The following is a 15,919-nucleotide window of genomic DNA, read 5'->3' as shown; positions in this document are numbered from 1 at the left end:
AAGATTTTGGCCTCCAGAGGTAGAAAAATAGGAAAGTAAGCAGAAAGTAGAAGATAGAAAATAATAAGGATAAGAACAAAAACTGATGAAACAAAGTGAAAAACAATCGAAAAAATCAATGAAACAAAAAGCTGGTTCTTTGAAAAGCTTAAATAAAATTGACAAAGTCTGAGCTAGAATAATGAGGAGGAGGGGACAGGGAAGGAGGAAGGGTGAGAAAGGATAAGAGAAAAAAAGAGGCAAATTACTCATATCAAGAATAAAAGACAGGGTGCCTGTGTGGCTCAGTCACTTAAGCGTTCAACTCTTGATTTCAGCTCAGGTCATGATCAGTATTGTGAGATCGAGCCCGGGGTTAGGATCCATGCTGTGTGTAGAGCCTGCTTAAGATTCTCTCTCTCCCTCTCCCTCTGCCCTTCCCCCCCCACACACACACATGCACACACACACACTCTCTCTCAAACAAAAGAAAAGAATAAAAGATAATACAGCATTAGAGATTCTACAGACATTAACAGGATAGTAGAAAATATGACAAAGCCAAAAAATTTGACAACTTAAAAACCCAATTATTTGAAATGTATTACAAAATCTGACTGAAGAAGAAGTAGAAAACCAGAATAGTCCTGTATCAGTTAAAGAAATAGAATTTGTGGTTAAAATCCTTCTCAAAAATAACTCCAGGCCCAATGGCTTCATTTTTAATTACACATTTTTAAATTACATATATTTTTTAAAAATAAGTAATACTGCTTTTCCTTAGCTGCTGCTAAGATTCTCAGTCCTTCAGAAGAAGGTAAGTCTACACTGGGGTGAGTCCCTAACTTCATGCAGCAACTACCACCAAGCCCAGCAGGACCCACCCAGCACATGTCCACACGATCACCTTGGTTTCAAACCTTACCCGCGTCTACTCAGCCCTCATTCTGCACCACAATAAGGTGAATGTTAAGGGGGAAAAGATCAATGATATCATTAAAGCAGTCAATTGAACCTTTCTGGCCAGGCTTATTTGTAAAGGCCCTGGCCAATATCAACAGCGGGAGCCTCACCTGCAACATAAGGGCTGGTGAACCTTCCCAGCAGCTCCCACTGCACCAGAAGGAGGTCCTTCTCTCTCTGCCATCACTGCCCCAGCTGAGAAGAAAGTGCAAACAGAGAAAGAAGAATCTGAGGGGTGTGATGACGACGTGAGCTTTGGTCTTTTTGACTAAACCTTTTTTGTAACATGTCCAATAAAAACTGACTGACTGAAGAAATAAGTAAGCAAATAAATAAAACTAATCCTATATAAACTCTTTTAAAGCATAGAGGAGAAAACACTATGCAACTCATCATATGACCCTGCACTGCCTAAATACCAAATGACATTACAAGAAAGAAATTGACAGACAAATATCTGTTATGAACATGTGCAAAAGACATTAAAAAAACACCAGTAAATCAAATCCATCAGTAATTTCTAAAAATAATAATGCACCATAATCATACAGAGTTTGTCCTTAGAATAAAAGGTTGGTTTAACATTCAAATATCACTCAATATAAGTCACTACAGAATAAAGGAGAAGAACTACATGAACATGTCAAAAGATGCATAAAAATTGATAAATTTCAAACCAGATTTAAGATTTCTTGTAGAAGTTAGCAAATGAACAACAGAAAATTATTTGTTCGACCTGATAAACAACATCTTTATAAAATCTACAACTGTCATCATATTAATGATGAATACTCTCTCCCTAAGAGCATGCCACTCTCGATCTTGGAGAAAGATAGGGATATACACTCGCCATTACTATCATATATTGTACACTAGATTCTAGCCATTGAAACAAGAAAAGAAAAAGAAATAAAACACATAGAGGTTCGAAAGGAAGAAGCTGGGGTACTTGGGTGGCTCAGTCAGTTAAGCATCTGTCTTTGGCTCAGGTCATGATCTCCAGGTCCTGGAACAGAGCCCCACATTAGGCTTCCTACTCAGAAGGGAGTCTGCTTCCCTCTCTCTTTCTCTCCCTCTGCCCCACCCCACCACTTGTTCTCTCTCTCTCTCTCTCTCTCTCAAATAAGAAAGGAAGAAGCAAAATTGTAAAAATGTTTTTGTGCAGACGGCAAAATTGTGTGCAGAGAAAATGTTAAGCGTGCTAAAATAGTTGATCTAATCAGTGAACTTAGCAGTCATACATTATAAGTCTATGTAAAAAAATCAACTATATTTCTCTAATAGCATTAAATAATTAGAAATTGAAATTATGTCCAATAATATTTTTAAAAATGAACTATTAGGGTTACATTTTTAAAATATATTCAATATCTGTGTATGAAAACTAGAAAACACTGCTAAGAAAATTAAATACATAAATGGAGAGATGTACCATGTGGATGGAATAGAAAATCCAATATTTTTACCATTTTATTTCTAAGTTTTCAATGCAATTTCAATCAAAACCACAACAGGATTATTGAAAAAATTGATAAATCTGTTCTGAAGTTTATACAGAAATGTAGAAATTCAAAAATGCCTAGAATAGCAAATCACTTTCAAAAAAAGAACACATTTGGGAACTTATTCTACATCTAATTTCAAGGTTTACTTTTAAACTCCTATAATCAATATTGTGTCCTTATTGGCATAAGGACAAACATATAGATATATCCAGAAACATAACAGAATGTTCATAAATAAGCTCAAATGTATTAATTTTTTACAAAGATGTCAAGGTAATTAAATGGTTAAAGAATAGACTTTTAAATAAATTATGTTGTATCAATTGGGTATTTATATGGGAAAAATAAACACTAACCACTACCTCACACTATATACAAAAATTAACTCAAAATGAGCCAGAGACCTAAATGATAAAGCTGTTTAAAAATAATAAAAATAATAATATCTATTAAAAATTGGGGTATAATATTTATTAGAAATGATCCAATAAGTATGAAATATAAGAAAATACAGAATTTGACCTTATCAAAATTTTAAATCTTCTTACCAGATGTTGCCACTTAAGTTTATTTATTTTTTAGTAATCTCTACACCCAGTGTGGGCCTCAAACTCATGACCCTGAGATGAAGAGTGGCACGCTCTACTGACTGAACACCAGGCACCCCACGTGTTGCCATTTTTAAAAATAAAAGTGCAATCCATGGACTAGTATTCCATACTGACCAGCCCATAAGTGCCAGAAATAACTGTAATCTAGAGCCTTCTAAGATTTCTGGCTACTTCAAAAGCCCTCTCAGAAAAGTGAAAAAACAGCTTTTACGTAAAAATTCACACAAAACAAAAGAATACAAATAGCCAATGCCATCTTGAGCAAGAAGAATAGAATTGGACCTGTTACAACTCCCAATTTTCAAATATACTGCCAAGCTATTATATCAAAACAGTAAGTACTGGCAAAAATACAGACATATAGACCAACAGAACAGAAGGGAGAGCCCAGAAATAAACCCATACACTAAACCCAAAAACATACAGTCAACTGAACTTTGGCAAGGCACCAAGAACATACAATGTGGAAAGGAGAGTCTCTTCAATAAGTGCTGTAGGAACTCTGGAAAACCACATGCAGAAGAATGAAATTGGACTCTTATCTTACATGATATACAAAAATCAACTGGATTAAAGACTTAAACTAAGATTTGAAATTATAAAACCCCTTAAAGCAAACATAGGGGAAAATCTTGTTGACACTGGTTTAGGCAATGATTTTTTTAGCTTTGATACCAAAAGCAAAAACAGACAAGTGAGATTTCATCAAACTGAGAAACTTCAGCACAGCAAAGGAAACAATCAAGCATGAAAGACAGCCAACAAATATGAGAAAACCATACATATTTGCAAACCATATATGTGATAAGGAGTCAATATCCAAAATATGTAAGGAATTTATACAACTCAAAGCAAAACACAAACTTCCTGATTTTAAAATGGGCAAGGACATTTTAAAATGGGCAAGGACAATAGACATCTCTTAAAAGAAGATCGATAAATGACTGACAGGTATGTGAAAAAGTGTTCAACATCACTAATCATCAGGAAAATGCAAGCCAAAAATTTTACCTTACAATTTTAAGAACGGTACTTATCAAAAAAGGCAAAAGATAACAAGTGTTGAAAAGGGAACCCCTATGCACTGCAATTGAGAAAATAAATTGGCACAGTCACTATGGAAAACAGTATGAAGATTCCTCAAAAAACACTAAAAAAGGACTAGGTTTTATGCAGCAATCCCACCTCTGGGTTTAGAACCAAAGGTATTGAAATCAGTATCTCAAAGACATACCTGCACTCATGTATTCTGAAGCATTATTCATCATGGCCAAGATATGGAAGATATGGAAACAACCTGTATGTTCCTTGATGGATGAATGGATAAAGAAAATGTGATATATATATATATACAATGGAATATACAGCCTTAAAACGAAAGGAAACTTGCCATTTGTGACAACATAGATGAACCTACAGAACATTATGCTGAGTGAAATAAGCCAGAGAAAGAAAGTGAAATGTTACATTATCTTACTTAGATGTGGAATCTAAAACAGTCAAACTTACAGAAGCAAAATAGGATGAGTGTTGCCGGAGGCTGGGGGAGGGAGAAATAGATATTGATCAAGGGGAACAAAGTTTCGTTTATGCAAGATGGATAATCGTACAGCAACGTGATTATAGTTAGCAATACTGTACTGTATATTTGAAATTTACTAGAAGAGTGGATCTTAAGTTTTCACTACACATACACACACACACACACACACACACACACATACACACACAAATAGTAACTGTGAGTGATGAAAATGTTAAAAGCTTGGTTGTGATGATTATTTCACAATGTATACTTTTGTTAACATATCAAATTATACATCTTAAATACACAAAATTTTATTTGTTCATGATTCTTCAATAAATCAAAGAAAAAGAGCTATCAGAGCCAAGAACCTGAGATGCTTTCCTGTTGCTTTCACTGCTCTAGCTCTCAAGCAATCAGAAGTGGTTTTGCAATAAAGGTTTAGTATTGATAAGAAAAGAGAAACTCCTCTGTGACATTAGCTATAGGGAAACTCCATCACAGCTCCACTGGAATATGGCATCTTGCTATTCACATGACATTCAGCTTTCTTAACAACCCAGGACATAGAGGAAGGAGACTCACAGGGTTAGGTTCCAAGTGTAGGGAATACAATTCCCCACATAAGAATGAGTGTTTCTCAACATGTCTCTTTAGAATACTGTTTCTAAGACAAAGCCTTTCCATCAAAGAAGATAATTAATTCCTGGGAGAGGATGCAGGAACTACAAGACAAGTTCCCTGAACCTTGATGGAAACCTCTTTAAATATCCATAGAGGGCAAGGTGAAAATGTTTTTGTTCACCACTTCTCCAGAGCAAGATTCATCATGGGCAGAGTGAACGACCTGAATGTGATTTCTCCACACCGTTTGCCTCTTGCCCTGCAGGACCAGAGCCATGTATAGATCATTTCTCCTTAGTGTCTCAAGTGAATCCATTCTAAATTCAAAACCAGAAAACACATTTCAAACAGATTTTCTGTGAAAAAGGTTTGAGGCTTTAGGCTAGATGGAAAGATTTGGACTCATAAGAACACTCTTATTTTAGTAGACTCACTGAGGTATAAATTATATACCCCCCAAAATTGCACAAATTAATTATACAATTTCTAAATAACTGTTGAGTTGATAGTGAATTATCTGAATAGGCTCTTCCCAAGTGTGACATATCTCTCATACTGAAAATTACTTACTACAAGAAGAGGTCAGTTTGAAGACGGGAGTGTTTCTGAATACCCCCAAATATCATTAAGGTCATCTAAGACAGCTGAGGTAAGTTTTTGAATACCACTGATGCTTTATTAAAGATTGTTGCTTTACACATATACTATTCATTATTTTTCAACTTTTCAGACATAGTAATAGAATAATTTATCCTTATCCCAATGCTTCAAAAGATAATTCATGAATATCATTAGCAAATTGGACAGTTAAAAAAGTTGGGGGCTTATAGAGATTAAGCAAATGGTAGGACCCAGCTCTCTGACACCAGACACCATGCTTTGGCCATGAGACACCTCCTAATAATGAAGAAAAATCATGAGAATGAAAACAAAATTTTACTACATTTCAAACACACAAATATGAAAATTAAATGATATAGATCACCAGCTATTTCATCCAAGCATGAACATGAAGAACAGTTCTTGGGATCCACTGCTATGTATTGCATAAGTCTCTATTGTTTCTTTGAGAGTAAAATTGGTGATGAGCCTTTCTAAGTTCAACTTCATAGTTGAATGCTTTTCTGTATTATTGCCTGAATTGTCAAATCTTCCTATCTCATACAGGCATTCACGGTCAGAAAACTAAATGACAGTCCTGTGTACATCCCAAATAATGTGGTCGATGTCTCAAACAATTGTCGTGATAACCTGTGAGGTGGATATTATCCTTCTTGCTTTACAGATGAGGAAACAAGGATGTAAGGTCTAAAGTAATGTACCCCAGATAAAAGAAACTGCAAGTGGAAGAACAAGGATTCTACTCTGGTCTTTCTGATTTTCAAACCAATACAATTAACCACTGGGATAATTTGTTTTGATATTTTGCAGAGTCTGGCACCCCATTTTTTAGAGGGAGATACAGTAAGAAACACTTAGGGCTAGGAGTGAGGCCAAGATAAAAGGGTTATTCAATGAGAGCAGTGCCACATTTTTCTTTTTTTTTTTTTTAAGATTTTATTTATTTATTCGACAGAGATAGAGACAGCCAGCGAGAGAGGGAACACAGCAGGGGGAGTGGGAGAGGAAGAAGCAGGCTCATAGCGGAGGAGCCTGACGTGGGGCTCGATCCCAAAACGCCGGGATCACGCCCTGAGCCAAAGGCAGATGCTTAACCGCTGTGCCACCCAGGTGCCCCCACATTTTTCTTAATATTTGAGAGCTCCAGTATGCCACTGTGTGTGCTGTGTGTCTGATGATGGAACTGCCCCACAGAAGCTTGCCTCTAAAGTAGTATTAAAGTAATTACAAGTATCATGGTCATATCAAAAAGATTACTAGTTCAACATTGTTTATTATAAAGTAACAATATAGGGCACGGATTAAAAATTTGGAGGTAAAACAATTAAGTATAACCCGACTTTTCTTGGCTCGAGTCTTTGTTAGCTACTCAATCGTCCTGGACAAGATCCTTAGCTTCTTCTCTATGCATCTATTGCCTAATGTATAAAATAGGGATAAAAATGATAGTAGTAACCATTCCTTAGGTTTGTACTGAGGATTAAATAACCAAATGTCTGCAAAAAAACAGAGCCCTCTAAGTGTTCAGTAAGCTTTAGTTAATATTACCACTATTATTATAATTAATAACATTAGTCTCTGAGATTGTTTCCTCATCTGCAAAATGAATGATATAATACCAACCACACAGGTTATCATATGAAAAGGAACCACGCATGCAAACCATTTGCTACATACCATGCACACAGCAATCAATCATTCAAAAGTATATGTTACTAGCTATTTTAAAGTTATTAGGACTTAGGAAGCATGCATTACGACTACTTTTAAGTAGTTCTTGTGCCCATTCATTACATTCCTATCACCAATGCCCTGTTACTCTTTATTCAACTACTGTGAAAAGTCTGCTACTGGGATTCTTGTGCCTTCCTTCCACTTCATGACAGAACCTCAACCCATTTCAGCCAAAGCACGCAAAGATCTTTATGAGAATAATATTCAAGATTCCCCCTTCACAGTCTCCTTCATCCTCCCACTCATATTCTCAATTATCTTCCATGGTTCCCCACTTCCTAGAGATTAAAGGGAATATTCTGAAGCTTTGCTTTAGAGACTACATCCATCCACTACCACTTTTTCAGGTTTGGCTACCACAACATGTACAGTCTACGACTCCAACGTAGACTCTTGGTCATCTGGGATGACTAAGTGCACATATGGTCTCCCGCCTATGTGTTTACAAAAGTTCCTCATGTCCATAATCTTAACAAAGACTTCAGTGGGGGCAATTTGATTAATTTTCAAGAACTCAGAATCTTTATTTCCAACACACACACAGCCTTAAAAGAATTCACAATTCAACAGAATCCAGGAATGTATTATATATTAGAATGGAAAGTTTAGTAAATACAGGGTTACATTAATAAAAATTGTTTTCTTTTCAGGCAATGTAATTAACTATTAGGTGAAACACATGGAGAATAGGAACAATGTGACTGAGTTTGTTCTACTGGGGCTTACAGAGGATCCAAAGATGCAGAAAATTATATTTGTCGTGTTTTTTGTCATCTATACCATCACTGTGGTAGGTAATATGCTCATTGTGATCACCATCACTGCCAGCCCATTGTTGGGGTCCCCCATGTACTTTTTCTTGGCCTATCTCTCCTTTATTGATGCCTGTTATTCCTCTGTCAATACTCCCAAACTGATCATAGATTCCCTCCATGAAAAGAAGACTACCCTATACAATGGATGCATGACCCAAATATTTGGGGAACATTTTTTTGGAGGTGCTGAAGGCATCCTGCTTACTGTCATGGCCTATGACCGCTATGTGGCCATCTGCAAGCCTTTACACTACACAACCATCATGAGTCGGCGAGTGTGTGGCCTGCTAATGGGAGTGGTGTGGGTGGGAGGCTGTCTTCATGCAACCATACAGATACTCTTCATCTTCCAATTACCCTTCTGTGGCCCTAATGTCATAGATCATTTTATGTGTGACCTGAATCCTTTGCTCAATCTTGCCTGCACTGATACCCACACTCTAGGGCTCTTCGTTGCTGCCAACAGTGGATTCATCTGTCTATTAAACTTCCTCCTCTTGATGGTCTCCTATGTGGTCATTCTGCGCTCCCTCCGGAATCACAGCTTGGAGGCAAGACGCAAAGCCCTCTCCACCTGTGTCTCCCACATCACAGTGGTCGTTCTATTCTTTGTGCCCTGTATATTTGTGTACATGAGACCCGCAGCTACTTTGTCTGTTGATAAAGCAGTTGCAGTGTTCTATACTATTATAACTCCCATGCTAAACCCCTTAATCTATACCTTGAGAAATGCCCAAATGAAAAACGCCATTAAGAAATTGTGTAGTATGAAAGCTATTTCAGGTGAGAAATAAATGTGCCTGGAGCTCAATGCTGATTCAATGGAAACAAAGGTCAAAAGGACATTTTGGATGATTTCAGCAAGGAATACTTAAGGGATGGAGAAATAAATTAATCACTATGAATCATAAATGCTGCATTGAGGGTAACAGAAATGAATGCAAGAAAAGAGAGAACACATAATGCAGGACCACTTTGCATATTCAGAAAATTCTACGCAACCAAATATTTGGATTCATAGACTTTCCTTCTAATAACAACTTAAAGAAATATTAGAATTTATTGCTGTCAAGCAATAATCTCTATAACAATCCAAGGAGGTAGGCCACTGATATTATCACCACTTTACAGCTGAGAAAACTGATAGAAAGGGGAAGGTACCAAAACAGATACATTGGAAAACCAATAACCAGAATTGACTGATTTCCCAGATCATGTCCTTAACTGCTGTTAACTGCCAGGCAACAATGATCAAAAGATAAGGTGAATATACTAGTTACTATTTACTGAGCCAGAGACTGTACTGGATACAAAGTATATATTAGTTCAATATCTATAACAAAGCTCAATATTTTTTCATGAATAACTGCTTGTTTTTACATATCGTAATTGATTATATATGTTGCCTATAACATTATGGTATGCAACTATTTAGGGCTATAAAAGCATTAGCCATTTAACCTCTCAGGGGTAGGTAATGAAGATTAGGCCATGTTTCCAAGTTCCCTTGTAGGATTCAGAACCATTTTGTATTGCTCATATCACTCACATTGTGCTGATACCCCATCAGAAGGAGTAATGACTTAAAAATTTTGATGTCAGAGAGAAATTTCTGTTTATTAAATATACAGTCATACTCTATAAAGTACTTGCCTACTGCGTAACAATAGTCCCTCCAAGGTAGCACAATGTCTGGTGCATGATAAATATTGAATTAATTAATTAACTACTTAATTAAAAGTATAAAGGAAGATGAATAAATTCAAAAATAAAGAGCAAGAAAGTAATACTGGAGGCTAGGGAATTCTTTCCCATTTTTATATGATTCAACTCTAAGGAGAATTCTGGCTAGACCTCTTGGGGGAACTACAATTTGTTTTCACTCTTGCTTATACTAAGGATGAAAAAGAAATTGAAACTACAACTCACAGCATATGAGCAAACAGTTTACCTTAATATTCTCCTGCTTTCTGTGACATTTTATTATCTTATGAATGTGGCCTGCTTAAGTTATGTTTCTGTGTTAATCAGTTTACTTTTTGGTACCATGTCATTATTAAAATATGTGGCTCTTTCTATACAAAAAGCAATCTCAGGATAAATATACTCCATTCATTCCTTTTGTCCTATCTTCATTAATCAGCAAATATTTTTGAGCCCAAGAAATGTATCAGGCATGTTGACAGTTGCTGGGCCTTCAGTGGTGAATAAAAAGAGAACCAGGTTCTGCCTCCATAGAGCTTAGAATCCATGAAAGGCTCCCAGGAGGAAGCAGAAAATTACAACAAGTATTATAAATGATAAGATAGCAGAATCACAGGTGTCATGAAACCACATTGCAGGGACACACAGGATCAGGAGAAGATTTTTAGATGAAAAGGCAAAAAAACAGAACCTAAAGGTGGAAATAAGTCATCTGGTACAGTGAATAGGCATGGGGTTGGCAGAGTGTCCTAGAAGATGGAATACATAACAAAGGCCAGGAGGTGAAAAAGAGTGCACAGGAAACCTAATCAATTTGATATGGCTAATTAATTCAAAAACATTAGAAGTTTGTTTTAGCTAGTGAGTGGTGCAGTTAGAGTTTTAGAGGGGTGCCTTTGGTGACTAAGTTGGTTAAACATCTGCCTTTGGCTGAGGTCATGATCCCAGGGTCCTGGGATTGGGTCCTGGGATTGAGTCCTTCGTGGGGCTCCTTGCTCAGCGGGGAGCCTGCTTCTCCCTCTGCCTCTCCCTGCCTATCCCCCTGCTTTGTGCTCTCTCTGTCTCTGTCAAATAAATAAAATCTTTAAAAAAAAAAAAAAACTTTGAGTTTTAGAATGATAACTCTGGCTACAGTGTGGGAAATGGATTGAAGGGGATAAGACCAGCAACAGGAGAGTAGTTAGAGGTCACAGTGATGATTTGGGTGCAAAAGGATGGAGGTCTGAACTCTGGTGGTGCCAGTGAGGATGCAGAGTTTGGTGGATATGACTGTGCCAAATCCCCATCTCAGAGTCTGCATCTAGGGAACCCAAACTAACACAGAGATAGAAAGGTGTTCAAGAAATATTTAGGACTATATTTCACTTAACATAATCTCCTCCAGTCCCATCCATTTGATATAGGGTAAAGATTTGAGAGAGGAGTCATGGATGATACCAAGTTTCTAGTGTAGACTACCAGATGGATGGAACAGAGAAAAGATTAATGCTTTTTAATGTGTTGGATGACATTTAAATAACAATGTACAATTAATAATATGTTTCTGATCCTCAGAAATATGTAGGCCACAGAAATGAAGAAAACTTGAGCATATAGATGGCAATTAAAGCCATAAAAATATTAGATATCAGCTATGGAGAGTGTGATTTGGGCAGCATGGGTGGTTTTCAGTGGTCTATCAAATAGCCATTTTGACACTTTTAGAAAGAAAACAAACAAACAAAAAAATTGATCCTAAAATAGAACTCTAAAAATGTCAATTGGTCTATTATTAGAAATTGAGTAGGATAGCAAATCAATAAAATAAAAACAGGCTATGAAAGAATTTTTAAAAATCAAACAGGATATTTTTGCCAGCAAAAGTAGAAATTGAGAGTTAATGAAAAAAATCTTTAATGTTCTCAAGGGAAAAAACTGTAACCATTAATTCTGTATCATGCAATACAGAATTCAAATATGAGAATAAAACTGAAATTCAAATATTCAAATTCAAATATGAGAATATGAGATAAAATATGAGAATAAAATATGAAGATAAATACATTTTCAGACATGCAAAGACTCATAAATTTTACTGGCCAAGAATTATACCTGTGCAAATTGAATTCAACACATTCAAAAGATCATACGCCATGACCAAATGGGATTAACCCATAATGCAAGGTTTAAAATATGCAAATAAATCAATCTGATACATCACATTAAGACCACATGATCATCTCAATAGATTCACAAAATTGTATTTAACAAAGTTCAACAATCTTTCATGATAAAAATTCTCAACAAAATCGATTTAGAAGGAAATTGCCTCAACACCCATGCAAAAAAAAGCCATTTATGAAAAGCCCACAGCTAACATGATAATCAATGGGAGAAAACTGACAGCTTTTCCTCTAAGATCCAGTACAAGGCAAGGAAGCCCATGCCACTTCTATTCAACAAAGTAGTAGAAGTACCAGCAAGAGCCATCAGACAAGAAAAATAAATAAGGCATCTAAATTGGAAAGAAAAAGGTAAAATTATCTGTTTGTAGATGACATGATCATATATATAGAAAATCCTTAAACTTCCACACACACACACACACACACAAATATTAAAACTAGTAAGTGAATTCATTGAAGATGCAGAATACATACAAAAATTATTTGCATTTCTTTACACTAACAATAAACTATACAAAAAGGAAATGAAGAAAATAATTCCATTTACAATATTATCAAAAAGAAAAAAAAATACTTAGGACTAAATTTAATCAGTAAGTGAACATTCTCCACACCAAAAGCTATAAGACACTGACGGAAGAAACTGAAAATGACACAAGTAAATGGAAAGATCCCATGTTCATGGATTAGACAAATTAATATTGTTAAAATGTTTGTATTACCCAAAGCCATCCATAGATACAATAAAATGCCTATCAAAATTCAAATGGCATTTGTCACAGACATGGAACAAACAATCCTAAGATACAGCAGGAACCACCAAAGACCCTGAATAGCCAAAGCATCCCCAGAAAGAAGACAAAGCTGGAGGCATCACACTTCCATTTCCTGGTTTCAAAGCACTATATTTCAAATCTGTAGTAATCTGAACAGTATGGTACTAGCATAAAAACCTACATAAATAGAATAGAATTGAGAGCCCAGAAATAAATGCTTGCACATACAGCCATTTAATATTTGACAAGGATATCAAGACTACTCAATGAGGAAAGGATAGTCTCTTCAAAAATGGTTTTGGGGAAACTGGATATTCATATGCAAAAGAATGAAATTGGACCCTTATCTCGTACCATATACAAAAATCAATTGAAAATCAATTAAAGACTTAAATGTAGGACCTGAAACTGTAACATAGGGAGGAAACATATGAAAAAAGCTTATTGACATTGGTCTGGGTAACAATTTCTTGGGTATGCTTCTTATCTCAGCTTGCTCTATGTAGCTTCCAAGAGTGCGTGCTTGGAGGAGGAGGCTGGAGAGACATCTGGTGGTGCTGACACTGCCACCTCCATGGATAAAGATTTCCCAATGAGTTTCAGTGACACTTCTGCAGGCAGATTCTAGTGAGTCTCACAGGCACTTAGAAATCAAGTTCTCAATTCAGTGGATCTGCAACATAGTTGGGGTGTTTTCTACCAGCCTTGGTCCACCTGCACCCTAGAGTGTTGTTTCCTGCTTGTCAGTCCAGGCCGTAGTCCTTTGTTCACCAGCCTCAGGCTACCAGTAACCCAGAGGGAAGTTCCCAGTTTACTAGTTCCTTTTATTCCTGTCAGTCTCTCTCTCCAGCTACTATGAACTAGAACTGGCCCAGGACAACCTAGTGAACTTCACTGTCCAATGGGCAACAGCTACTCCTTCTTCAAAAGATGAATCCCAGCTTTGGGGAGGAATTCTACCTTCAAATGTATTCCTTCCTTTGATATTCACCTCTTAGTCCCAGGGAATTCTTTAGAGTAATAATTAGCCCTTTCCAGTTAATGCTCTGCTATAATGAACAACTGTATGTAAACCTTCCCTGTTCAAATTACTGTGTTATCTGTCTCCTAATTGGGCCCCGAGATACAACATGGAAAATACCTAATACAATACCAGCTTTATAGGCATTTGATAAATAGTATCTCTTTTTACTATACAACCAAGATTTAGTGAACACGAAAATTCACAAAAGAAAGAATTTATACTGGTGCCAGAGTCCAAAGGAATATCATTAAACCTGTTATTTTTAATAAGAAGTAGTAACCAGTATCTCACTGCTACATAAGATTATTTTAATACCAATCCAATATTCTAGATTCATATCTTTTAGCTTCTAAAGATATTTGAGATTCTAAGTAATAGGTAAATATTTATGGATTAAGAAACAGTAAATTGTGATGACAAGACTGTGGGATGGGAGACAGTAAGTCTGGATTCCAGCACAAGCCTTAGTTTTGCACGTAAGTGGCTATCTGCAAGTGTTATCCAACTCCTTGTTAGAGCTGATGTCCTCATCTATAGATAAAGAAGTTTTCACTAGATTACTTCTATTACTTCTATATGTAATGCTCAAAGATTCTGTTTAATCATTATCTGAAGTCACTTTTTTTCTCCAGAGCTTCCTCATAGCATTTTTTACCTCAGCATTTCTGAGGGTGTAGATTAAGGGATTTAACATCGGGACCACCGTAGTATAAAAGACAGCAACAGCTTTATCAATGGGCAGAGTGGTCACTGGGCGCAGATACACAAATATGCAGGGCACAAAAAATAAGACAACTACTGTAATGTGAGAGACACAGGTGGAAAGGGCTTTGCGCCTCCCCTCCAAGCTATAGTTCTTTAGGGAGCACAGGATGACCACATAGGAGACCACCAAGAGGAGGAAGTTTAAAAGGCAGATGAATCCACTGTTGACAGCAACAAAGAGACCAAGGGTATGAGTGTCCATGCAGACAAGCTTCAACAAAGGGTACAAATCACACATGAAATGATCTATAACATTGGGGCCACAGAAGGGCAGCCAGACTGTGAAGAGGATCTGAATGGTTGCATGGAGAAATCCTCCAGTCCAGGCCACTCCCAGCAGGAGAATGCACAGCCTGTGGTTCATGACAGTCATATAGTGCAGAGGTTTGCAGATGGCCACATAGCGATCATAGGCCATCACTGTCAGTAGGATGATCTCAGTAGCGCCAAAAATATGTTCTGCATAGACTTGAGCCATACACCCACTAAAGGAGATAGTTTTCTTCTCATGAAGGGAGTCCAAAATCAGCTTAGGAGTTGAAGAAGAAGAATAAATTGTGTCTATCAAGGAAAGATGAGTCAGAAAGAAGTACATGGGGGAGTTCAGAGCCTGGCTGGTGGTAATGGTAACCACAATGAGCAGGTTGCCTGAGAGTGTTACCATGTACAGAACCAAAAATCCCAGGAACACCATATTCTGCATCGTGGGGTTCTGTGTAAGACCTATTAAAATAAATTCAGTCACATTTCTTTTATTCTCCATCTATGTGGTGTGGGTGAGAAAAACTCCAGGAAGGAATGCTTTACCTTAAAAAAAAAAAAAAAGAAAGAAAGAAAAAAGGAACCATAAAATCATGAAGTAGTCCAAAATAGGTATGTCAAAACTTCTCCTAGTGGACACTCAAGTAAACTTTAATATAGTATTTAAAGCTAAGTTTTGCCATTATTAATTCTCACTTTTTTCTGGACCTCAGATTGCTTTATTTTCTGTATCTCAATGTATTCTTAAATCACAAAGGCAGTGAAGGGTAAGATAAACTCTCCCTGTTACACTTGAGCAACTTACATAATGAGGCACATGGAAAGAACACCTCTTCCAGATGATCCC

At 36.7% G+C, this 15,919-nt stretch overlaps 2 protein-coding genes across 2 annotated transcripts; one reads left to right on the top strand and one right to left on the bottom strand.

Annotated features, from left to right (window-relative positions):
• The first annotated feature begins 548 nt into the window (after positions 1-548).
• On the top strand, positions 549-9,171 carry LOC123785157 (olfactory receptor 4C46). Its single transcript, XM_045786870.2, has 2 exons — positions 549-571; positions 8,187-9,171. The coding sequence occupies exon 2, from the start codon at positions 8,242-8,244 to the stop codon at positions 9,169-9,171; it is 930 nt and encodes a 309-aa protein (XP_045642826.2). The 5' UTR covers positions 549-571; positions 8,187-8,241.
• A 5,473-nt stretch (positions 9,172-14,644) lies between these two features.
• OR4C12 (olfactory receptor family 4 subfamily C member 12) lies at positions 14,645-15,574 on the bottom strand. Its single transcript, XM_045786869.2, has one exon. It carries the CDS (start codon positions 15,572-15,574, stop codon positions 14,645-14,647), a length of 930 nt encoding a protein of 309 aa, XP_045642825.2.
• Between the last annotated feature and the right edge of the window lie 345 nt (positions 15,575-15,919).

The sequence above is a fragment of the Ursus americanus genome, chromosome 24 (genome assembly GCF_024610735.1).
Source record: "Ursus americanus isolate L20-20 chromosome 24, mUrsAme1.1.p, whole genome shotgun sequence".
Lineage (NCBI taxonomy): Eukaryota > Metazoa > Chordata > Mammalia > Carnivora > Ursidae > Ursus > Ursus americanus.
Note: the sequence above shows the minus strand (reverse complement) of the source record. Positions and strands in the feature narration are given on the sequence as shown.

Excerpts from the sequence above, each read along its gene's own strand:
- LOC123785157 (XM_045786870.2), top strand. The coding sequence starts at position 8,242 with ATGGAGAATAGGAACAATGTGACTGAGTTTGTTCTACTGGGGCTTACA.
- OR4C12 (XM_045786869.2), bottom strand. The coding sequence starts at position 15,574 with ATGGAGAATAAAAGAAATGTGACTGAATTTATTTTAATAGGTCTTACA.